Source organism: Doryrhamphus excisus, chromosome 4 (assembly GCF_030265055.1).
Source record: "Doryrhamphus excisus isolate RoL2022-K1 chromosome 4, RoL_Dexc_1.0, whole genome shotgun sequence".
NCBI lineage: Eukaryota > Metazoa > Chordata > Actinopteri > Syngnathiformes > Syngnathidae > Doryrhamphus > Doryrhamphus excisus.
In genome coordinates this window covers 10,861,829-10,886,696 of record NC_080469.1, presented here as the reverse complement: position 1 = coordinate 10,886,696, position 24,868 = coordinate 10,861,829, and the positions used below count along the sequence as shown (strand labels likewise).

At 39.3% G+C, this 24,868-nt stretch overlaps 2 protein-coding genes across 2 annotated transcripts; one reads left to right on the top strand and one right to left on the bottom strand.

The window, feature by feature from the left end:
- Window positions 1-386: 386 nt before the first annotated feature.
- iqgap2 (IQ motif containing GTPase activating protein 2) lies at window positions 387-24,383 on the bottom strand. The gene is made up of 38 exons (XM_058070059.1): window positions 24,042-24,383; window positions 22,180-22,279; window positions 18,246-18,402; window positions 17,997-18,074; window positions 16,831-16,907; window positions 15,024-15,091; window positions 14,774-14,887; window positions 14,502-14,680; window positions 13,489-13,576; window positions 13,137-13,300; window positions 12,907-12,994; window positions 12,651-12,814; window positions 12,383-12,543; window positions 12,066-12,190; window positions 11,767-11,930; window positions 9,078-9,168; window positions 8,366-8,533; window positions 8,140-8,282; window positions 7,877-8,047; window positions 7,682-7,765; window positions 7,512-7,583; window positions 7,368-7,437; window positions 7,069-7,277; window positions 6,844-6,987; window positions 6,606-6,769; window positions 6,286-6,510; window positions 5,868-6,008; window positions 5,122-5,206; window positions 4,818-5,050; window positions 4,489-4,621; window positions 4,314-4,416; window positions 3,442-3,583; window positions 2,243-2,330; window positions 1,940-2,152; window positions 1,707-1,867; window positions 1,472-1,615; window positions 1,071-1,179; window positions 387-933 (listed from the first exon to the last, which is right to left on the bottom strand). Exons 1-38 carry the CDS (start codon window positions 24,085-24,087, stop codon window positions 820-822), a joined length of 4,980 nt encoding a protein of 1,659 aa, XP_057926042.1. The 5' UTR covers window positions 24,088-24,383; the 3' UTR covers window positions 387-819.
- On the top strand, window positions 9,801-14,383 carry f2rl2 (coagulation factor II (thrombin) receptor-like 2). Its single transcript, XM_058070070.1, has 2 exons — window positions 9,801-10,040; window positions 10,348-14,383. Exons 1-2 carry the CDS (start codon window positions 9,977-9,979, stop codon window positions 11,418-11,420), a joined length of 1,137 nt encoding a protein of 378 aa, XP_057926053.1. The 5' UTR covers window positions 9,801-9,976; the 3' UTR covers window positions 11,421-14,383.
- Window positions 24,384-24,868: the final 485 nt, after the last annotated feature.

Sequence of the window (24,868 nt, the reverse complement as noted above, 5' to 3'; positions counted from 1 at the left end):
CGTTTATGGACAGAATATCTCTGCTTATTTTTTTGCTTTGAAATGGGAGCTAATATTTGGGTTAGGAGCTGCTAATTACTGGCAGATATAGCAGAGGACAGCTATTTGTTGGCTTGTGTCAATGATCATGACAAGAATGGATCTAAATAGTAGTATTAGCAGCAAGAAAGATTTTCAACACAATGGTAAAACATACGTACATAATAGTATAATTTATATATCGGGTAAAACTATCATCAAATACAAACCCGTCATCCACCAGTACGAGCCTAGAGTTTGTTTTTCGGAGAGGTGCATTGAACAAATATGCACATTTGTATCAACTTGTTCAAGAACTCAGAGGGGTTAAAAAAAAATAGAGAATCATCCAAATAATTTTTGGACATTTATTATACATTGCTTTGTTGTCAAATCACTTTACACTGACAATGCATATTAAAATACAATATTTGTAGCATTTAAAACTTTTATTAATTAAAATATGACTCATCTTTAATTAAAAAGGCACCTGTGAACTACAGTATTCATGAAACCAATAGAGATGCACAGAGTCGGATGTAACTGTTTCATTGAACAAGAACAATAGTGTTTCTTTAACATACAAAATAAGAATATCTTAATAATTAAAATACCTTACATTTAACTCTCCACATGAGGGACAAAAAAAGGAAAAAACAGTAACATGTATTTTGATTTAATCAATCAAATTATATGATGAAATAATAGTACATACATTTTTCCTGACATTTTTGTTGAACAAACTGAGCGCTGTCAGAAAACACACCTTGGTGCTTTTCTTTCGTTATTATTATTTGGCATTCATTTGCCATAGAATTTCTTATTTAGGAGGAAAATTAGCAGGTTGACATTCACTTTAGCTTTATCGAACATCTTCATGACAGCCACGCCTTCATATTGGAGCTGTAGGAGATCCTGGACACACAAATCACATCACACACAAATGACTGCAGGAACATGATTTCTCTCTCCAGTGTTACGAATAATGCTGACGGCATGAAATATCACATGTTCTGAGCATCTCATCTGCGTCATTTGGGAAATGTGTTTACCTGGAAATGAAGCTGAACTTTTGCCATCTCAACTCCCATAAACTTGGCTTTCACCTCAAAATCCCCAACTTCCTCAGTCGGCGAAATGTCAAACATGACATTTTTGAACCTGGCAGGCAAAGGAAACAGATAAGTGTTGATGCAGCACGTCCAGGAAAATGAAACCATCATTTACTGTAAAAACAATTCTCTATTATTGCGCATGCCATGTTTTGTATGCACACAGATTAATTTTGTATGAAGGACAAAGGGTGTAGCTTTCTTGTCATTAATATTAATTAATATTGAGTGTTTTTTTTAAATCTATCAACACATTAGTAGTGAAATGAATCTGATTTGTAAAAGTGTTACCCTGAATGGTTAAAACTTTGTTAAACTGATTTAAAGCAAGTTCCACTCACTGGTTGGTCTGCAGTCCTTCGATCTCCAGAATGACACCTTTCTCATGCAGCCTTGCTCCAGTGTACTTCAATGATGGAGGCTTCCACTTCTTGCTGCCCTTATCTTCTCCTTTGCTTTCCATTTTAATGGATCTGCGTGAATTCCTATCCACACAACACAGTGGAAGCATAAGCAGTGACATCGGAAGCAAAGTGAACATGCAGCTGGCCAACCATTGGGCACAGTCATCCTCACTTGCGGTTGAGGTTGTCCAGGCAGGTCTTGATGTAGGTGTCGTAATAATTCATCTGCTCCTGGTAGAAAGCTGTTTTTGAATTGAGTGCCAAAAGTGTCTGCTGAAGCTTCACAAGCTCGGCCTTCCTCCTTTGTCTGTAGCGTCTTTGGAAGCGAATATCCTGTTAATTTAATTAGTTTCATGAGTTGGGAAATAAAGACAAACAAAACTTCTGAGGGAGCTGCTTCCATACCTTAGCAATGTCATTGATGATGTCTTGGTATTTGTTAGAGGCTGTTACGAGGTTAGCTTGCTCCAAATTCCGAAGGTTCCTCAGGATCTTTCTTTTCTTCTGCTCCAGGGGAAGCTGACTGTCTTCCAGTACTGCTGGGCTGCTCCTCAGACCCTCTGGGGTCTGAGCGTCCTGAACTGCCCGCCGCACCACTATTTTGGTATGTTCTGACTCCTGTGAGACAAAGAAAAAAAACAGCATAGCATAATAAAGAGTATGTACTCTAGAAAGAGCGGAGTTGGCATTTTGGGCAAAAAATGTGACCTGAGGAGCTGTAGCTGGGGTCTCTAGAATTTCAGGCAACGTCTCTCCAGGTTGAATTCGAACCACATCTACTATAAGCTTCTTTGTCCTGAAATGTGTAAAAGCACACACATATTCAATGAGGCATCTGTTTACTGTACTACATTAAATGAGTTATACAGAGGAGCGGTGAACTGTCGGGGGTGGTGAGATGCAAGGAGGACTTTCAATATTTGTACAATCCTGCCAACATGTATGAATTTGTCGTACTCTGCAATTTGCAATTTTGGGGGTGGCGAAGACATTTCTTTTCAACAGTTGCTTTTTTTTCTCATTATGTTACACCTTTATGTTTTTGCTTCACTCACTTCTGTTTTTTGTAGTCTTAATTATTTGCCATCACAATGTGCATCAATGTGCTGTGGGCCATTAAAAAAAACAAAAAATGAGCTAGGAGCTGCAAATGCATTAGACATCCCTAATTTAGAGAGAAAACATACTACATCTATAGGCGAAAATCCCTACATACATACTTTGTTTTGCCAAATTAAGGTTAAGATGTTATTTTGAAAACTCACAGGACATTTGTATAAATGTACATTAAAAAATTAACATTAATAGGCAATTGATGTGGTGACAGCTTCAACTGCGATTATGTACTATACTGTTTTCCTATTTTAGGTCAGAGTTTTGCAAGAAACAGAAGGATACATGTTTACAGCAAGATAACCACAGCCAGCAAGCTTCTTCCTGTTTGGACAGGAAATGATTCAAGTGCAGGAAAGAAAGATGGTGTCACTTGGAGATAGGCAGGAAACATGCCACATAAAAAGGTCAAATATAATGAAGCAAAGTTTCATATACACATGTACTGTATACGCATATCCATTAACCCTGCAAGATGTCTTCATAGAAGAACAAATACGAAGTTGCCCCATTGGGCTGTTTGGGTCATCCCAAACGGTATTCCTGATCAACATTTTAAGAGCAGTTGAAATATTGCATGAATTTACATTTTGCAGTGTTGGATCTTAAGGAGGTTTAATAGAACTTCAAAATGCAAAAAGAAGAAATGGGAATTTGGGTTGTTTGCAATTTAGTGAGTTCATTTCTTACATAAGAATTGTGGATGGGGGGGTGCAGTTTTACTTTCAGATCCAACAGATAAAAAGAGGCTGGACTATGTCTGTGTTGTCATAATAAATAGTCATGTGACTTACTTTGTCACAAGCGTCTTCAAGTCTTTGTCATCACCCTCAAGCAGCTCAAACTTGCTGGTGAGTGTCAGCGAGATCTCAGTCTTGGCCAGTTGGCTGAGGACAGTCTCCTTGTTTGCATCATTGCTGTGAACAGCTCCTTCACCTTATTTGAACAGTAACATGTTCATTGATTAACAACATACACACATATTAAATATACATATACCAGTGATGTGCAGTAAGGTTCATGGCTGGTGAGGAGGTGGTAAAAGTCTGATCACCTTCTGGTGAGCTTGGGTATGTAATCAACCATTGTGTCCAAGTCATTCAGTCATTCATTGGAGCATAAAAATACATTGAATGCATTTGAATTTCTGCCATCTAGTCCTGATGTCAAAAAGCAAACAAAAAACACACTGGCTTTTTCCTCTATGGAAGAACGGCAGTGACAAGGATCTTCCAGCTCAAGGACACCTGACCCCTTCAGGATGCAGCGGTACTGTAAGTACATCCCATTTGTATTGTATTTCCTGACTTGCAAGAATAAGATCATCACACTTGCATCTGTAGAAAGTCATTGTGTATAATAAATGTGTCTGAAACATTATATTATTGCTGGCTATCAAAAACCAGGAGGTGCCATGATCCAACTCTGTGTGCAGTGTGATGGTAGGCATCCTCACTTGATCGGGAAAATTCAGTGATTTTTTTTTTTTTTTTTTTAAAATAGGGGATCATTATTCTAATTTTTCGACCCTATGTATGGAGTTGTGTTATTTGTTTTTTTCCCCCCCATCGTGACTGGTGAGGGAGGCTTTGCCACACATGCCTCCACTTGACTACCCATCACTCACATACAGAAAGCTACTAAGTCTTTAAAAATGTGATTTTACCAAGTAATGTCTCAACATCAGGGACATCTCCCAGGTCCTGCAGAAGCTCATGTAGTAAGTCATTGCGGTCTGGTGAGATGGCCTCCAGATGTTCCAAAAGTAGCTGGAGGAACACAGATGTGAATAGCATTAACTGATGAAACACCCCAAAAATAATGTCTGTCAATGAGCTTACAGAATGAGTATTGATTATCTCCTCAATAGAGATGTAGATGATGGGTTTGCTCAGGGTCACCATATCTGAATATTCGTCAATATTAAACTTCTCTTCAGGTTCAGGGACATCACAGGCAGCCTGGAAAAACACCCTACAAGAAAATAAGAGTTTTCACAGTAATAGTTGGGCTTAATGGAATAGAAAGGTTAGAGGAAAGTCTTTCTACACCCTTTTTTATATTACATCCATTGCCTCACGTCATCGTGTGTTTACATTTACATGTATTGTAAAAAATAAGATGCACAATCAAAGCAGTAGCAGTATCAATACTAAATGTTAATTCTCACCGGAACTTCTCATATGTTTGAGATATGAAATCATTCATAGGCGTCATGTGTGCGTTCTCGCCCTCAAACAGCTTGTTCGCAGCAGCATGCTGGAGCATCTTTGCCACAGATCCAAGGTTGCGTCGCTGGTCGACATGGAGCTGGCCTCCCGCTGACAGGTCAATAATGTCGAACCCATCTGGAGCTACGATGGCAGGATTCATGTAGCGGTAGTAAAGCAGGTTTCCTACAACCTGTAATAGAGTGGAAATAAGACATAAATATGTGGAATGCATCTTGGTGAAGCAAAAGGGAAGGATTCTACCTTCAACAGCTCATCTTCTGATGCTTCTGGAAACTTTTCGTGGAGGCAGTTCTTCAGAACTTTTGCTACATATCTCATGGCATAACTGTATGCAAAATAAAATACAATGAACACAAACAAAACAAAATGTGATATAAATGTTCTTATAAAGTATGTAATTCAAATGACAGTGAAGGGAAAGAACACCAAGTGTCCAAGTCATTCACTTGGGACAATTCTGCCCTTCTTTCAAGTGTTCATTGCTGAACCATTACTGATGCCTGACGACGTCTTCTGTCAAATACAGAGCAATGTAAAAAAATTTGAATGTTGCATAATATGATTCAAATATTTAAACCTTCATTACATTTGAGGTTCATTGTGCATGCAGTGGATTAGTCAAAACCATTTTTTGGTCTTAATTTAGATTTGTATGGCATCCAGCTCAAGAACCCCCCAAATCCATCCATATTAGAACATTCTGACAATACTCAGTACGCAGTCTTGTTGAAGCATCAGCACCATCTAGTGGTAAATAGGTAGGACTTTGGCCCTACAAATGTTTTTCCCCTCCTATCAGAAAAAAATATGAAAAGCTGAGCAAAGTAGGAAGTGGGCAAAAGAACTTAATAACAAGTACGGACAAGAAAAATATTACTAAAGTAAAATTCATTAAAAATCATGATTTCTGCTCAAAGCATTGGCAAGCTAAAACTTTCAGAAAGATGAAAGATTGCACATGGATATTTGCAAGTGTCAAAACTTACGGGATATTATCCAGAGAGGACACAAAGGAGTTAAGGACTTTATCTGTTGTGGAGCGAAGTGCCAGACTGGATGACTCCAGCCTGCTGCGTACTTCCTCATGTGACATGGCCTGTTCAGGAGTCACTTCATAAGGCAACTTGCTGTGGCACATTAATACAAAGAAAGAGTTCTGTTAATGCTCTACACTTAAATACTTTTTAGCTAATACTCTTGGTTTCATATAAGGTATAGTTGGCATTTTATAGAAGGTTGGTAGGATTTTCAAACAAAATTGATGAATGCATATTGACGCTGTGCACCTAAAAAGCATCTATGTCCAATGTGTTTATCTGAAAAGCGAGTTTTTGATTGAAATAAAAATTAAACCACAAAATGATGTAACTTAAAAAAACAAACTTTCCAAGTCCTTGACTATACCTGGCCTCTCCGGTGGCTGTCTCCAGCTGGTTGACCCAGGCTTTGTAAACATCCACCGGGTTAGTGTTGATGCCAAGACTTTTGTTCTCAATGATGTCTCTGACTACAGGAGCAAGCAGTTGTCGCAGTGTGTTGTGGCCACGTGCCCCTCTGTTGAAGCTCACTACCATCTTAATGACTGTGGGATTGCCTGTGACGATGTCTTGAATCTGGTCGACCTTAGACCTGAGACCAAGCCAGAACGATGTACAGTAGCTCAGAAACATCTTAATAAACCAACAGCCAGAATTTTGAACTTAGAGGAGTGCTGCAGGCGTTACTTGATTTCTTCTTCTAAAGCAGTCTTGAATAGTTTGAGCAATAAATATTCCTCTCGCTGGTTGGAAGCATAGTTGTACAGGGTGAATATCACAGTGTCCATAAACTTTGTAGACTTGTTTTGGGGCATCTGGAAGATGAGTTTGGCCAAGTAGGATGGATTGGTCTGAAAGGGAAGTCAAGCGCGTAAAACATTTGAGATCAATTGTAAGATACAGAAGAGACACACTACTGATTTACCTGCAAGAGGTAAAAAAGATGTTGGTAGGCCTCCAGTTTCTTTCGTTTTCCTTTACTTAGCCCCTTTATTCCCAGTTTGTCTGCTGTGGCCAGGTCATCATTATTTTTCTCGTTCTTCATTTTTTTATTATGGGACACAACATCCTTTCAAGATAAAAAGAATGTGTGATTAGACAGTGACTAATTTTTTCTATATTTGCACGTATTAAAGTGAGGTTTAGCCACCTGCAGAGTGATCCTGTTCTTCACCAGCAATCCAATCTTGATGTCCATCAGGTTCAAATCCTGCTCCATCTGCTGGTTGGAGCGAATTTTGGTGACCACTTCCTCCTTGAGTCCTGTCACTTCCTGCTCCTCCTGCAGATCCAAAGCACTCTGCTCCAGCAGGTGGACAAACTTGCGCACGACTGATAGAGGTGGGTCCTTGGCCCCAGCTTTTTTTGACATTACAGCCATCAGAAAGACAAATCAAATATATAACACTTTTTTTCCAACAAGTGCAGGAAAATAATATGTTGACTTACTCAGGGTTCTATAGTCATCTCTGGCTTTATTGGCCTTTAGAAAAGCCTGTATGGTCACAATATCCTTCTCCTACACACAATAATAGATGTAAACACATATGTGGAATAATCAACTATGTGTACATTAGGATGATTGTTACTCACATGGTCTTTGAAGTACTGCAAACGCTCATTGTATTTACGTTTGGCTTTCCACATTTTTACCAGGGACTGAATCTAAAGAAACCCCCCCCCCAAAAAAAAACACCCATGGTCATTTTAAGTGTTTAAACATTGGAATATTTGGTGACATTGTAAAGCAAATAATGTATTACCTTGACAACGGAGGCAACATTTGTAAGAAGTAATTTAATTCTGTCCTTGTATATTTGTCTCTGTTTGTAACCTCTCCAGCAAGCCTGTAGAAAACAAGTCAAATTGTAATTTTACATGTGTATCAGGTAAGTAAGAATTGTGAATGTAAAAATGACTAAATCCAACAATATCCACCAAGCTTCAATAAACTCTACCTGCAGTTTGATGACATGCGGTTCTTGTTGACGCAAATACTCCATTCTCTGTGTATGCCTTCGCCTGCACAGAAAACCCCGGATCCTCGCCTGCAGTTGAGTCACTAAATCCTCACTGGCCAACCACAGTTGTCCCCTGTTATATTCTGCAGTCACGCAACTGACAATACTCTAAATGGGAGAACAGTTATTTCATTTTTAAGCAATTTAACTTCAAATAAATGTGCAATGCACTTGATGGCTACATAATGGGGACATGGTACCTGAATTTCCTCTTTAGTAAGGTGGCTACAATTGTGTTCAAAATTTTCTGGCTCCTCCCAGCTCCCTTGTCTTGTCTCTAGGTTATAGTAGTAGTCATTTCTGCCATTAATGCAGTGCTTCACCCACAAACTATCAGCACTACCTATGGGAAAAACACACACACTGTACACATTGGTTCCTCCAATAAAGATCATTCTTCCAAATGGCATTTGATAGTTTAATTACCTTCATCTGCCTTGTTTGTTTGTGTCTGTGCCAGTTCACTCTGATATGTGTCAGCACATTCAGGAAGAACTGCTCTCATTCCAGCATTTGGTGATTGTAAAGCCTGCAGTGTATTCTGGGAGACACCCTCTGTCACCATCTTGTTGATGTCAGCTAGTGCTTCGGCCACTAACAAAATATAAACAAACATAAACAAAGAATGGCAACGGTGGGAACCAAAAGTTGTAGGCATTACTCCTGTTTTGTATGATGTATGTGTTTTCGGTTTGTATTGTATTTGGACGATTATGTTATTTGAATCAAGGTTTCTTTTTTTTTAGTATTTCCTTACACGGTTGGGGGTCCAGGGGATGTTGTTGATTGTTGCAAAGTTCTAAAGCCCTTTGAGACTCTTTTGTGATTAAGGGCTATATAAATAAACTTGACTATTGCATTGCCACAAAAGATAGAAAATGATAACATAATGTCACCATGACTTGGCCACAAACAGTCAAATCAAAAAGGTGATTATCAGCATATATAAGGCATAGAGTCCATATGAGTATAATGTACAATTGATTTTCCAATGTGAATAGTAGTTTACACACATCTGTGTTACAACTTTATATTTCATAATTTATCACATTATTTTTCCCAGTTTATAAAAAATGGAGGACTAAAAACCTATACTGTGTCAAATGTAATTTCAATAAATGCAACTGTATTTACGCACTTGTGAGAGCCTCCTCTTCATCCTGGTTGGCTCTATGTATGGCCTCCTGGATTTGGTCCAGCCACAGCACAGCAGAGTCATCTCCTGAGGTCTGCAATTCAGAGAAAATCAGTTCATTTTTCAGATAGGTACTCAATAAGAAACAGTAGCTTCAATTCAAATACGTCCTTGTCCAACCCTGCGACTATGTACCGAGCAAACCATAAAAGCAGATTTAACTTTTAAATTTCTTTTGAGGTTAATTTTAGAGAACCCTAGAGAGGGTTCAAGCAATCTCTGACCACAGGGCCGACAGGAAGGAAGTCACCATTAACTTCAGGGACTAAAAAAAAAAAAAAACATGTTTATATTTGGCTCTGCTGGATTTCTTTCCCATTAAATTATTTTCAAAAAGCAGGTTGTATAAAAGTTAATGAGGCTATCATCAAATCATGCTTACACAAAAGACGATTATATTGGAACCAGAAAGACAAAACTTCTATTAAAGTGGATGATCCCTATCTGGAACAAAATTTAGTAGCAGCGTTATATTGTTTAATTCGATATTTATGAAATAAATGGCAAGTAAATACATGTATGTAAATACAGCATTTTATATCACAGCTCATGATAAGCCATGAAGCTGTATCCTCCCTCCCCAGTGAGTCAGTGGGCAGTTACTGACGCAGGCAGCTCGGGAATTCTGTTTTCAAGGCTAGACAGGAAACGTGCTTGCACCACCGAAACAACAGACAAGCTCTGCTTGTATTCTGTGAGGAAGCCAAGTTTAAGTACACATCGCTAGCAGTTGTACTTCAGCAGTGGAGAGATGCCCCAACGTGAATTTCATCGGTGGAGAACTATTACACTTATTGAAAAAAACTGAATGACAACATTTTACTTTTCTCCACCCAAGAGAGATGGCAGAAATCTTTACTGGATTTCTCATTTGTCAACTGGCAGCGCTGACCATCCAGCACGATGGTGAGTACATTTGCTTCAAAAATAAATACCGGTACATTTTAAAAATCCAAGTCTCATGGAAATTAGGGTATTTGCAAATAGCACAGTTCTGTATGAGGGACAGTTATTAAAAATCAAGAACAACCAAAATAATAACTTCTTTACGTAAAGCATCAATTTTAAACACTATCAATGCAAACATTTGTTATCCCTATACAGACATTATACACACACACTAATAATGGCAAAAGATGAAGTGCTGTAGCTTTATAACATCTTGCTTGAATAATTGTCAGTAATATAAAAATATGTTTTTCCATCCCAACAGGGAATAGAACCGGAACAATAAACCACACAAAATCTGAAGTGGTTCCAAAATCTTTCAAGGGCAAGACGTACCTACAGAATCTGACAAAGCAGCTGTCAATCAGCCTGCATCCCAGTGGAGACCCTTGGCTGGATGTGGACACAGATGATGCTGTAACAGCATACACCACAGGGGTCTTCAGCACCTGGATTCTTCCTTTAGCTTACATTTTAGCTATGATTGTGGGTATCCCTTCCAATGCCTACATTCTGGCTTTCCTGAGAGTGAGACTCCGAACCAAGTCCCTGTCCACAGTTGTGCTTTATCTGAACCTGGCCTTATCGGACCTGTTGCTGCTCCTTTCCCTGGCACTACGTGTTCACTACCATTTCAGTGGAAACAACTGGGTATTTGGGGAAATCCCGTGCAGGCTGATGACAGCCTTGTTTTACGGAAATGTCTACTGCTCAGCACAAACTATAGCATGCATCAGTCTGAAACGCTACCTGGCTATAGTTAAGCCCTTCTTGTACAGGAGACTGGCTAAGACAGCACTAGCAATGTGGGCGTGCGTGATCGTGTGGTTCCTATTCGGGGCGGCTATTGTTCCAGAGCTCCTGGTTCGGCAAAGCTATTGGCTTGCTCAGATGAGAGTCACCACCTGTCACGATGTGCTTCCCCTTGAAGAAAAAACCCATTCACTTTTGGTGCCATACAAACTGGTACTGGTTTGTCTGGGCTTTGTAGTTCCCTTTGTAATTTCCTTGTTTGCACATGCATCAGTGGTATATCATCTTGGACAATCGGGATGTGACTGGAGACCTTTCATCAGGGTGAGCACCCTGGTTTTCCTCGTCTTTGTGGTGTGTTTTTTGCCCAGTGGTATCCTGCACATCGCACACTACGCCTGCCTGTTTTCCAGTGGGGACGACAAACTTTATGGATACTACAGAGGGGCTGTATGTCTCTGCTGCTTCCACAGTTGTTTGGATCCTTTCCTGTGTTTGCTCCTGTCTAAATCGGCTACATCAGAGATACAATTCATCTCCATCCGCAGGATACCAGAGAGGCTGGCGGTTATGATATGCGACTGAATGTGTGCACAGAAACTGCATGGCCTTGCCAGACCATTGTTGAGACACAGCAAGGAAGCGCAATTTCATATACAAAACCCAAGACACTAACTGAACAGTGTTTACAATAACCAAAAAGGTGTACAGTGGTGGGACGGGAATATGCTGTATCATAATTAAAAAATAAACTATTTACGCAACAACTACATTACGTTTTAAAGATTTATACGGTATTATCAGCTGGCAGACAACGATGCATCCATAGCTTTTGGATTTTGTCCACAGTACAATTGTACTATTTAGTCGGCAAGTAAGCAAATTACAATTCCATCAACAATACAATTTCTAGATTCTAAAACCATATTACCTGACAGAGGAGTAGTTTGGTGTAGTGTAAGATGTCATGGTAGTGTTTGGCCATGGCTGGGTTCACCCCTGTCAACTTGGCTGTGGGGAGGAGCAGGGCTGCAAGTGTCTGCTGATGATCTCCAGAGTTCAACGCTTCATTGATCTCGGCTATAGCTATGATGCCTGCATGGAGGACAAAAATGTTAAAACTAGTATATTTGTGGGTTTGTAAAGAAGGTAGACATTGTCCAATTTAAGACAAATGAGTCATAAATCTGCAAAAGTCAAAGCTATGATGGAAGACTATTACTTTCTTACGTTCATGCTCTTCCTGGACCTGAATGTTGACTGTGTCGATGCACTTTTGAACATCATTCCAGGTGAGGAACTCTTGACCTTTGGTAAGAGTCTCTTCCCGCAATTTGACAAGAGTGTCAGCATACCTGATGAAAGGAAGGAACCAAATAGACGTCAGACATGAGATCATCAAATTAAATATACACCAACTTCAGATACTGTACTAGCCTGAGAAATAAGAGGAGCAAGACTTTGAACTTCAAAGACCATCTGTGCAGCGAAGATTGTCACGTTTCATTACCTAAATTCCTAAAGACAATCTTTTCAGCATATCTTACCTGTTTAGGTTGTCTTGGTCCATGTTTGTAAAACCCAGAGGAGAGTCTGTCAGTTGCTCAATCACAGCCTGTGGATCTTTGGTGTCCAACACCTCATTGAGCACAGCGACTGCTGACAGCATCTCCACAGCTACACTCAACTCTTCGTGGCTCAGGCCCGCCTGAATGATAAAAGAAACGCATGAGGTGCCACTTGACCATCTATTCAGTATTTATATATGGATCAACATAACAAATACGAGTCAAAATGATGGAAGTCATATCCTACCCGTCCCCCTTGCAGCTGTAAACTAAAAAGCTCATCCTGATACAACTTGGCAGCTGTTGGGTAGACGATGCAAAGCTGGGCCTCAGGGTTCATGAGCTCCTCGACAGTGCGAGATGAATCTCCAAGCCGAATGGCAGTATTGATTAAGGAAACTGCTTCACGTTCTGGTCAAAACGATCAGATTAACCATGACATAAGCACTGACAAATGTTATGGGGTTTTTAACTATCAATGTGCCCCATTAGACAGCACTTACTTCGTCTCTCTGCCTCAGCAAAGTCATTGCAAGAGCTGACAACTCTCTGAATCTCCTCCTTGTCTATCAGCACTGCCTTTCCTCCATCCTGCAGGAAAAATTACAATATCAGAGAGACATCAATATGTAAATAAATTATTTAGAGCATTTGTTTCAACTGAAGTTACAATTTATTTCTTCCCAGTTATATGCATGGTTTTGAAGGCCGTGCAAGCTTGGACTCAGTATACCTTGGATTTGTGCTGACAATAGGCGGTAAATTGCTCCAGGTACCAGCTGCGGTGTGTGTCCAGTACACCAAGCAGGGCCAGAGCTTGCAACCTCAGTGCAGCCAACAGAGCACCTTCATCTTGGGCACATACTGCTTGATTGACCTGCCTCACTGCTGCTTGGACTGCAGACAGGGAAAAAAAAAGAATTTGTTGTAATATATGTGGACTATACACTTTTTTTGTAATTTGCTCCAATTACACTTGCTTACAGTATAAGTGACAGTATGTGAGTGACAACAGAAAGAGTTTGTCTATCAGCAACACGAACTAACAAAGATTTGAGTTAACAGCAAAAACGTTTGTTCCTTACTGTTGACAAAGACAATGCAGCTCTGAATCTCTTGCTGAGTCAGCAGCTCCTCGTAAACATCTCTTTCTTCAGTAGAAACCGAGGAGTACTAGGTATAAAGATAAAAATATGTTTTTGCATACACTGGTATATATTATTTGAGCATGTCACAGTTATTCCTACATTCCCTTTTGATTATGGTGTACTTGTAAAGCAAATGGGAGATGAGCTGGCTTGTGATGCAGTGTATTAATGTTTGGTGAAGTACAGCTGACACTGCAGCAGCTGGAATGTGCTGGCAAGGCTTATGGAGTGAGTCAGTATAGGCAGCAATTTTCTGGGCCACTACAGTTGATGAAATTGCAACCATCTGCTCAGGCAACTTCAAAGTAGCGATGTCTTACTCTCATGCTCCCTAAAAGAAATTCTGCAAGTTGATCAGAGGGTTATTCACTCTGGTGATTGAGTGAGAGCAAGCCAAACAAATCAAGAGCCACCACTGATACTTTAAACAATGGCTGATATGTTCATTGCTGTTCATCTCATTTGACCTCTCATTTGTTGCGGGGTGATGCCAAATAAGAAGACATTCATTTTCAGTGTGAATAAAGTTTACATGCTGAAAGTGTGCATCCAAATTGTGATTATTGTGATCAACATTATGATGAAGTTCACAGAGAGTAATGCTGGCATTGTAATAACAAAATTACACACATGCGGGTGTAGGTAAAAGATGTCTTCTGATGTTGATTGCTTATTCTTGTTGAGTCCTTTTATGTTTAAGTTGTATAACTAGGAGTGTAATGAATGTGCAAAGAATGGCGCCGTCTCTCATGGTTTTGGTACTGCAATTGGGGTGGTAGTTCGAACGTACCATATCCCACCTTCTTTCTGTTCAGGCATGACTGCGGTCAATAGGTTCATAGAGAATGCGATTATATGTATGACAGACAGACATTTAGTATATCAGCATTTAAACTAAAACACAGATTTAAAAAAAACAACAACAATGATGTGGTATGTGTGTGTCTTACACTGCCAGAGGACTGATCCTGTTTCCGTGTCTTGGCCTGCCTCAACATGTCCTGATAGTCTTGGGCCAGAGCATCTTCGGTGTTCCTGAGCATGGCGTTTGGATTTTTCAGGGCTGCCATGGTCACAGTTGCCTGCCCCCTGTCAACCGCCTCATTGATGGCAAACACAGCAGCGTGCACTAAGGACAAGAGCAAAAATAAACACTGAGTGTTTGAATAAACTTGATAAATGTCAACTTATATACACGTAGATATGAAGTTTGAAGGCTTACATGCTGCTTCATCCACTGAGAGCTCACTGGCCAAGATACCTCCAATCTTACTAAAAGCTGGCATTTGAATACCATACTTCTCAAGCTCACTCCTCATGTTACTGATCTCTTCCTCTGGGGGGCAGATGGAAAAACATGTCATTTATGACAAACATTCATTCATTCAATTTCTACTGCTTATCCACATGATATTGATACATAATACTGCATTCTACTTCAACTGTAGGAACGATGGTGCTATTGTTATTACCTGTGAAAGTCACTTTTCCTAGTAGGTCCTGGATCTGTGGTGCAATACCGAGTTTGTACAAGTACAAGCTGAAACAAACAACATTGTGTGTAAGATTAGCATTAACTCCTTAGGAAGCTCTGAGAAGCTTATAACAAACTGCAGCTACAAACAACTATAATAAAATAGTTAGGATTATTTTTTTCCCCTTCTTAGTAGAGATTATTCCTGCCCACCATTTTTTACTTGCACATATCACACAAACACCACAAGGAGGTAGTGTTGGCTCAACAAGCACTGTCAGACAGCAGCCACATGAGTATAATGCAGGAGCATGACTTCAACAGGCAGTTGACCAGAAACTTCATCAAACTTTCATTTCCCTGCAGGCACCTGATAAGTGGTAATAAATTATAGATACCTTTGGAGGTTTGGGCATCACAGCAACTCAAACAAATGCGGCACACTGTACGGTGTTTGTTTTAAAAAATAAAATAAAATATAAATTCAGACAAACACTGAATCAGCCGACCAACATCAGTGACAGTCACTAAGAAGTGGAGTTTGACGCCATCATCTGGTCAATTACCGGGGGTGGGGATGTCCAAAGTTTTTCTTTTGAGTGTCACATACAACAAAATGGACTCTGAGTGACCACTTTTGTAATCTTTTTGTTCAATATTTGTTCAATTGACAATTGAAAAAAAAAATGTTGCTTGTTGACCAGCAGGATCTGTTCAACTGTAAGCCATGTTTGTTCAGATCACATTGTTGTTGTGTGACATTTTTCCACCATGCTGCATGTACTTGACAAAACATCTGCTGTTTTGTCTCCATGTGTACATGGATTTGTGCCGGGGGAAGCAGGGCAGCCTTGTGGGATCCCCGTTTGACTCAGAGGAAGGTAGAAGTCATGTGTGCATAAATTGGGAAGGAAACAAACTCTCAAAGGACCTGACAGAGACACCACAACAGAGAAACAATCCAAGCAGCTAATCTGTGAGGCTGACCAGATGGTCAGATAGATAAATGGACACTTTGGTTCATGCAAGTCATGACCCTGAATAAAATGTATATACTGTTGAAGATTTACACTGAAATAAGGTTGAAGGGAAATACTGCTCACTCAAACATCTGTAACAAATCTAATATGTAGTACTGGTCACTCTTATTCATTTTAACAGAATATGAACCAATTGTAGCTAATGATCTGTAATTGAGTACAATACATTTTCATATCACTTCAGTACATACAAGATTCCATATGACTAAACAAACAACCTTATTTTATATATGACAGGGGTTTTCAATTAAAATTCACAGCGACGGTCCTAACCTTATTTTGCATCAAACAGACTAGGTCATATGAATATCAAATGTAATCAAACTGTAATCTCAGCCGGTTTGGCTTTTGCATCTCTTGATGAAGTATATGGACTTTAGTAGTTCTCCATTGTTTAAAATCAGCAGCATGACATGCACACTGATAGGGATCATTTGGATTTGTTGTCATGGATTTGCATGACATTCCCATCAGCAGTGTCACTTTGAGAATCCCTGCCATTGCCAATTCAAAACCACATTCTTATTGCAAGTCACCACTGACTTGCAGGCAATCTACCAAGCAAGAAAGTGGCTAGCTTACTTAGTCTTGTCATCATTTACTTTGTTTTTACTGAAGTGAAAATCTCTCAATGGATAGGTGTGACAAGTTTGACGACAGCATATTCTGCCTTTTCACAAACAAAAGCATTGTGTTGTGACTTATTTGGCTTGAAAAGCTAATAAGACCGTTATATACTGTATACAGTGCCCCTTTAATTCTTACCTCAATGCGTGTATGCAGTATATCACCTTGGGCATGTTCTTGCGATCGTACACATCTGTCGTTTCTGGGTAGAATATCTGAAAGTAGACACCAGACAGGTGTGACTGAGCGTCTAGATTCTGTTTCAAGCAGTCAGGGGTAAAACAAACACTCTTTCGTTTATAAGCAGGTTAGGAGCCAGCCAATTAATTATTAGGATCTCATATTGTTCTGTTTGATAGTGTCAAGCGCGAGAACATGGACAGCCAAGTTACATTAAGTATTGCATTGGCCATATAACACAAGTGAAACAATATCACATGTTGCTGTACTAAAAAAGGGACTTCTTCTATTCTCAGATGTGTTGACAAATGGTCACTTGGTCCACCCAGTGGTGCATTTTTAGCAGACTAAATATTACAAAAACATGTTGTAAGTAATATCAAATAAGTTAATGAAACAATTCATTATCAATGTGAATATATTCATATATATTCAATATGAGTCACTTTGACCAAGATCATAAATTCACCGTTCAATTTGTAAGTGCACTTTACAGCAGAGTTACATCCCAATGTACGTGCTGGCTTTGTGCAAAAATGGAGAAAATTTAGAGAGACCCGCACGTTGCCTGCATGAATTTTCAAACCCCAACAAGAAAATTGAGCATAGTATGCCAAAAGGTAAAAATTACATTTATGTCTTTATCTTTGGTGGTAGTGCAGTCTACTGCCTGCAAATTCCTGCACATCATCATTTCAGACATGTTATGTTATATATACTGTAATTCTATGTTTAAGAGATTAAGATTAAGATATGCCTTTATTCGTCCCTCAGTGGGGAAATTTGTAAATTAATGTTTTATGTATTAATTGTGTATTATCAACAGAACACTGAACATATACTGTACAACTCCAGTAGCTGAATGGCTAATATGTTAATTGCTTGTTCCTTGTTTACACACACAGGCTGCACAGGCTTTACACACACATTTTCTGAGGGCCTCTAAACACAGCACACAACTTCCATCACATTCGGCATGCGCTCCACCTCAACTGGTCATAACAAATGTCTTTCTTACATGATGTAGTCGCTAAAGGCAGGCTGCACCACCTTTTGTACATATGCGGTATGTAGGTGTGTTAGCCAAAACAAGAGCGCTACTGTTGGTTGTGCACACCTCTTACCTTTGGGAGACCCACTGACTCCATGGCCCTAAGCCATTGCACTGTGTTGTCAGTGTGCCTGAAGTGCAACCCTTTGCTCTGAAAGAAAAGACAAGAAAAGAAGGGGGCGGGCTCACATATACAGTAACATGATCTTGTGAATTGCTGAAATAGGGTTCAGAATGTGAGAACATCAGAGATGGCAATTAAATACTTGGCAGAAATGCAGCATAGAATATACAGTACAGTAAATAATATATAAATACGGACCTTGTATCGAGCCTGATCTTTGTCATAGATCCTTTTTATGGTCACCATTTTAGGGGCAAAGAAGTTCGCAAGTTTGCCAAGGTAGACGCCGTTCCTCAGTCCCTCTTCCAATTCTGTTGTGGGGGGCAGATCTTCATCCAGACAGGCCTCCATCCACCTGAATACGCACACGCACAGAGATTATATAGCAGGAAACAGCTTCTCTAAAATTTCCTAAAAATGTTTATTGCAAGAAAAAAAATGTCCTTAACCCTAAATTTGTGCTGTTGTGGTCCTTGGTTTATAGTTTTCTGAGTTTTGTCCTTTCACAGTTAGGAACACACTCCCATAAATGAATTAAAAACTTTGGGCCTGTAAACATGAGACTTGCTTGGAAACTTGTTCCAGGGAAAGATACACTCAACACTGGACTGTTGCAACCAAATTGCATTGCAACATTCATCCGGAAGTTGTAATCAATCTCTTTATTGCAATAATAAAAACAGGCTACTGTCAGCAAAACCATGCCTTTCTGCACAGAGCCATCTTTCTCACACTCAGTCAGGACACATGTCATGGTCAAACACATTTAGAAATTACAACCCTACACACTACACAGACCTGCCAGGTCTCTACAGTGTCTTTGAGCATGTTAACAGGATCTGCTCCTATACAAGCGACAACAACAACAGCAGTGGTCTTTATTAGGAACAGAACTCGTATGTAACCAGAGCCCCACCAGGAAAATGGGGCTTGCTGTTACAACTCTGTACTGCAGATGGTGGTATGCATTGTAACTCATGTTAACAGGTCCTGTTAACAGACCTCATAGGGACCTAGTCTGCCAGAAAATAGGAAGACATAGCAGAAGGGATCAGTGTTTCCAACTTAGCCACTTTATCGCTATATTTCGTAAGTATTCAGACCCCTCTAGATACATTTTCCTGGAAAAAGCGACTAGCAACAAATGTAATGGTGGATCACAGCATGGTTTCAGTGTTGGTGGTTGTAACGCTCCAGCAAAGTGGACATTCACTGCAGAGTCACTTTAATTATCAAAGTCTTCATTCACATATATGCACCAACCAAAAGGTATTGAGGTTACACTGCTGTGAATGTCCATGCAATTGATGCATGCATGCTGTGTTTCTTTACAGGTGTTTGCAGCCGCCTCTGCAGAACAGGGATTGCTTTGACAATCATGCTGTGTGTACATTAAACATTTAAAATACTTTTTAGTTTCATACTAGCTTTTACATCCACATTATGAGGCTACTGATGCCTTGTGGAACATGCAACAAGGTTCTACTTGAACCTTCTACTTGCAAGAATCCATGTGTTGTGTCCAAATGAGGTTAGAAATATTCAAGTGTAACATATGTGATGTGTCTTCAATTTGAGACGTGAACAGCAGCTACTCCCTTGCACAGTGGAGAGATTTCTGCTAAAGTATTTGGTAAATGATTTGTTAGGTTGTGAATTATGCTGGTTTGAGAATCTGTTACACATTATCAGGCTGGCTTGGAGAGGCGCCATATTCACAAGTTCCACCCTTGCCCTGGCATCTCTGTGCAGCTGGAAATGTGTATTTGTGTGTGCTTTGTTCACAGCTAACAACTGAACAAATGATCTACCAAAAACTGTAGGGTTCCAAGTCCCTTAGCTGTAGGTTTCTTCTCAGTCAAAGAGCAATTAACATGTTCTCTCCCACACTCACACCATGTTTAGGTTACCTACTTGTACTGTATGTTTGACAAAATATTGTATGTGTCAGTAAATACTGTATTACAGACAAACAAAATCAATTTCAAAACAAAAGGATGTATACTTAAGGAGAAAGACATGTCACTGGGTGCTGAGGCAATACATAAAACCATAAAAATGTGTGCAGCAAGTACATGAAGGTTCCTAATATGACCTCATGTGGAAAATATATTTTTTTATGAACATCACAGAGCAGTAGAAGAGATCCACATGAAAACCTTAGTAATAGAGAAACAAATTCAGAGCTTGTTAACACAGCTGAGGACAAATTTGGCGGGAATAGAGGAACATCCTGTCTTTGAAATGTCACTTCCTGTATTTGGAACAATGTAGAAGGAGCATGTCTCCTGGAGGAGGAGAGACTAGTTCTCCTGTTTGTAATTATCAGTGCAAAACTTCCTCTCTTTGTTAACATTGCCACCCACCAGAAGAATCCAAGCATAATTTTGTAAACTCAAGTGTGCCACAAGTCTATTGCTTCTCAAAGCCTTGTCATGGTGGTTGGAGTTTGTTTAGTGTCTGGCATCTGTGAAATCGCACCCTTTGGTGGTGGAAGTGGTGAATTATCTTTAAACGGCAGTCCAGGAGTGGACCTGCACCAAACCATACATAATAAACAACAACAAATACAGGTGATTAGAAAAATTATCAGGTTTTTGAGCAGGAGAGCACAAAGTCAAACTGAAAAAACACATGTTTGAGAAAGACCACCAACAAGGGCCATATAATCTTTGTTAGTCAAATTTGTACCCCAAACTTGGGGAAAACTGGCGTCTAAACACCTCAGGTTCAGACACTTTGTGCATTGAGTAATGGATTAAACATTAGTTTAAAAAGATGCTCCTAGTTCATGCAATGCTATTTCCAGAGGTCCTCTAAGCTGGAGATGAGTGGCTTCAATTCTTGTTCAGCCAACGCAGACTTATGACCCCATAGAGCGAAGCCTAATCCCTCACTCTCTCCGCTTCATAAGGAGGTCTGCCATAATCCTAATCCAATTTGACACCTTTCCCGGAATAGAGGTAACATTACTTTTTTTCCATAGTTTAGCGAGTAGCAGAGGAAGCAAGAGAATTAAACAACATTGTTGTGTTTGAGGGAAGCAGGAAGGAAGCAACTGTTTGGAGTAAAGTATCTCAGGACAAGGAAGCAAGACCACTAAAAACACAGTCAAAAAATAGAATCATAATCTAGGTAATGGGGTCTGTGCTTGGTCTAGCCTGGCAAAGCAAGGAACGTTTATTTACAGAGCACAATTTGTACACAGGGTAGTACAAACTCAAAAGGGCAAATTCCTTAAAGCATAAAACCTTTCTGGAATCATTCCATAAACAAAACATATAAAATTAATTACAATAGAAGAGTGCTGATAAAATAATTTGAGTTGCCATATGCACACAGTTGAAACAAAGGATTTTAACATTACCAGTGAAGTGAAGGAGTGGCGCACGTTTTCTGGAAGACTTACAGATTTTTGCAGCAATTACATTTGAAACACTGCCTCACTATTTACACGAGTCTTTATGAGCGTAAATATCCCTATTTTGTCACATAAACAGATAACATAGGCAAAGTTGAAGTACAGAGTCAGCTCTGAGACAGAACACTGATGGCTGCGCACACGCACACGCATTCAAACTGGCTCAAGTCAAGTAGATCAGCGGTTGAAGATGTCAAGAATATAAAAGCTACTGGTATGTTAAGGAGAGACTCAACTGCACTTCCTGCTGAGATAGATGCCGTTGTCAAGACAATAGGAAGTTTGTTGGTGCTTGTGTCACAACGAATCAGGTTAACTACTAAAACTGACAATACACTGATAAATATGGATTGCATTTAGTTTGATTTGAGTCTCTCAGGGATGAGCGAGATGAAATGCACAATTGCTTTCCACAAAGTCAGCAGCTCTTCAAGTGCCTGCAGGAGTGCGTCATCATCTCATGTGAATCTTATTACTGCCGTTACATGTCCCAACAGCTACATGCAATGGCCAGCATCATTTAACCACCTGTGTCTTCAGGTTCACTCATTTGGCGTTATTCTCACTAATAACTACAACTTGTGTTCAACAGTTAAACTAGTCTTACAATACAAAATGCAAACACGAAGACTTGACACCCCCAAGAGTTATAACAAGGCAAATAATAAGTCACTTGGAGCTCGTTTGATTATTTTTTTTCCCCTGTCTCACCGTTTGGCCTCTTCCAAGTGACACAGGTATTCATAGGCGATGTTCTGCCGCCTTCGCTCATCCATCTCCTCTGCTGAAAGCCTCTCATCATCTTGAATGGCTGCAAAAATTAAATACAATCCTGTCACTGCTCATTATATTGTCAAAATGGGAGATTTTTCCATAAGGCAAGCATTTTGTGCACTATAACTTGAAATGGATCTTCCAGATATGGGTTAGTGGTGGTTTCAGTCAACACAGTAAAGATATTTGGGGGAAAAATCAAAAAATCAAAATCAATTGTAGGATACTTTCCTGAAAAAGTGGCTCATTAATGTTAATATTGTAGTGATTTAATCCAATGAGATTCCTTTGGTCTAGTGTTAATACATTCCAAACACTATCAAGTATGAAAAACTTGGGAAGAAAAACCCTGCAGTGACAATTGATGTTAATCACCCATAAATATGGATTAAAAGTAGAGAGCTTTTTTATTTCTGAAGGCCTGTTTGAATGCATATTTTCACACAGAGGTCAAGAAGAACATGACATCACCAGACACTTCATTAGGTACACGTGAACAAAAACTAAAACAAAATACCGTTGTGTTTACTGTGCTTTATAAATGGCAGAACTTTTTATACCTTTACACCTTTACTCGCATGTAGAGTATGTGAATTTTTTCTGCAGGTTGTGTGCTCACTCATGCTTTGTTCCAAGTCAAAGTGGTTAAACCAGCTAGTTAATTAGCCTAAACAATGGACTTCAAAAGGCCAAGATGAGATGGAAATTGATAGCGCATAGTCATTAATTAGCATGACAATACCCAATAACTGTCTTAATATGAATGCATTTATTTTATACTCTTGGAATCATATGCTGCATGCACCTACTTGGCATATTCTTATGTTCGTATATTCTGTAGTCAGAAGTGATGTCTCACTTATTTTTGTCTGTGGAACAGCCCAACTGACACTACTACAAATCAACATTACTGACTAGCATGGGCACTTCCTGCAGTTTTGTGCAGTGTTATATTTAACCCACAGGATGAGGTTTTGTTGCCTTTGTGTGCACATCATCATGGGACTTGAGTTATTGGCTCAATGGTGTTGACTCATTCTGTTTTTCAGCTGCAGAGTTCTTATTGCAAACTTTCTGAGCAGCCTTGAGAGAAGGAGAACCACCAGCACATGGATTTCGAACAGAAAAATGCTGATTTGAGTAGTAATTATCTTATACAGTATTAACTTATTAACTTATACAGCATATTGGGAACATGCAAACTTAAAGTGAACATACATTTGCAAATTATAGCTTTGGGCTGTCTTTGTGTGCTAAACTAACATTTCCCTGCAGTCTGCAAGGCAGCACACTGTTGCTTCAACTACTGACGACACAATTGATTTGTCTTATCTGTTAAAACTTGCACTTTGCCCTCATGTTTACTGTGACAAGATAAACTACAGTAAAGTCTTACTCCACGATGAAGCATTGTGGTGCGTTGATTCGTTTTTAAAATGTATATATTCACACTCCAGTTAATCGTTAACCTATGAGAAAAGACCTTATGTGGAGATTGGCTGATATGTTGAATCAATAGATAAAACGCATGCGTTGATGGAAAAGTCCAAATGTGCAGGAGTGACAGCATCGGTATCCCAAAGTTTAGACATCATTTAGTGAATATTTAGTTTGCCTGTTATTTCAATGCAGAGGACATTTGTGTTTGTTTAGACACACCTCCTGCAGGTAACGAGTCAGGTGCTGCTCAACCACCTGCTGCTCATCAAATGTCCAGCAGACGCCACTTCTTATTTCAGTCATCGAAACCATTTTTTTTTATTTTTAAATAATAATTCGGAATGAAAAGTGCTACTTACTTCCATAGCGGGGCTTATGTAGGGCAGCTGCTTCTTCATGATACATCCTGCCTTGTTTCCTCCGGTAGTGAACCCCCAACAACTTTTTTTAAGCTAACGTCCAGACACGAGCTGGTATATGAGTGTCAGTTAACAAACTTAAGCGAAGCAAAGCGATAAGTTTTTCTTTTAAATTAACGAAAATATTAACAAGAACAAAAGTCGTCAGAAACTTCCCTTGTGACAGATAGTCCCCATTGTGTGTACCTCTTTGATGGGACTCCTCGACAAAGTGTCTATGATGTGGAAACGTTAAAAAGGTTTATACCGACAGCAAGCTTTCTGCGCCACCTTCTGGTCAAAAAGGTTACCTGTGTAACGTTCAATGGCAATACAAAAATGTGTAAATACCACCACTTTTCTGAAGACCTTCTGTTTGTCTTTCGGAATGTGGCGTTTGAGTGCTTTATTTGTCAGTGAAATGTGAAAATGACTTTTGGAGACATTAACGATAAACCAACGATAAATAATAATTGTAATCAGTAATAATAATAATTATTATTATAATTAATGATGCCAACGATAATGATAATGACGGTAATATTAATAAATGTACTATTTTGTAGTAAGGACGCAGTGAACAGACTAGAGTACTGTATTGTAAATGATCACACAAGATCAAAGTGTAATTTAAGAATGAATGGTTAGAACTGTATGACAAATTAATTATGCATTTTCTAAGTCAGTGGTAACATTTTTTATTGGTCTGCAGCACATTGTAAAAATAAAGTTTAAAAGAAAATTTAAGTTTAAAACAAAATTTTTAAAAATGTTTTTAAAAATTCCCC

Excerpts from the sequence above, each read along its gene's own strand:
- f2rl2 (XM_058070070.1), top strand. The coding sequence starts at position 9,977 with ATGGCAGAAATCTTTACTGGATTTCTCATTTGTCAACTGGCAGCGCTG. Across the intron at positions 10,041-10,347 it reads GCTGACCATCCAGCACGATG|GGAATAGAACCGGAACAATA; the intron begins GTGAGTACATTT and ends CCATCCCAACAG.
- iqgap2 (XM_058070059.1), bottom strand. The coding sequence starts at position 24,087 with ATGTATCATGAAGAAGCAGCTGCCCTACATAAGCCCCGCTATGGAA. Across the intron at positions 16,908-17,996 it reads AGTCAGTGGGTCTCCCAAAG|ATATTCTACCCAGAAACGAC; the intron begins GTAAGAGGTGTG and ends GTCTACTTTCAG. Across the intron at positions 5,051-5,121 it reads CAGAAGATGAGCTGTTGAAG|GTTGTAGGAAACCTGCTTTA; the intron begins GTAGAATCCTTC and ends ACTCTATTACAG.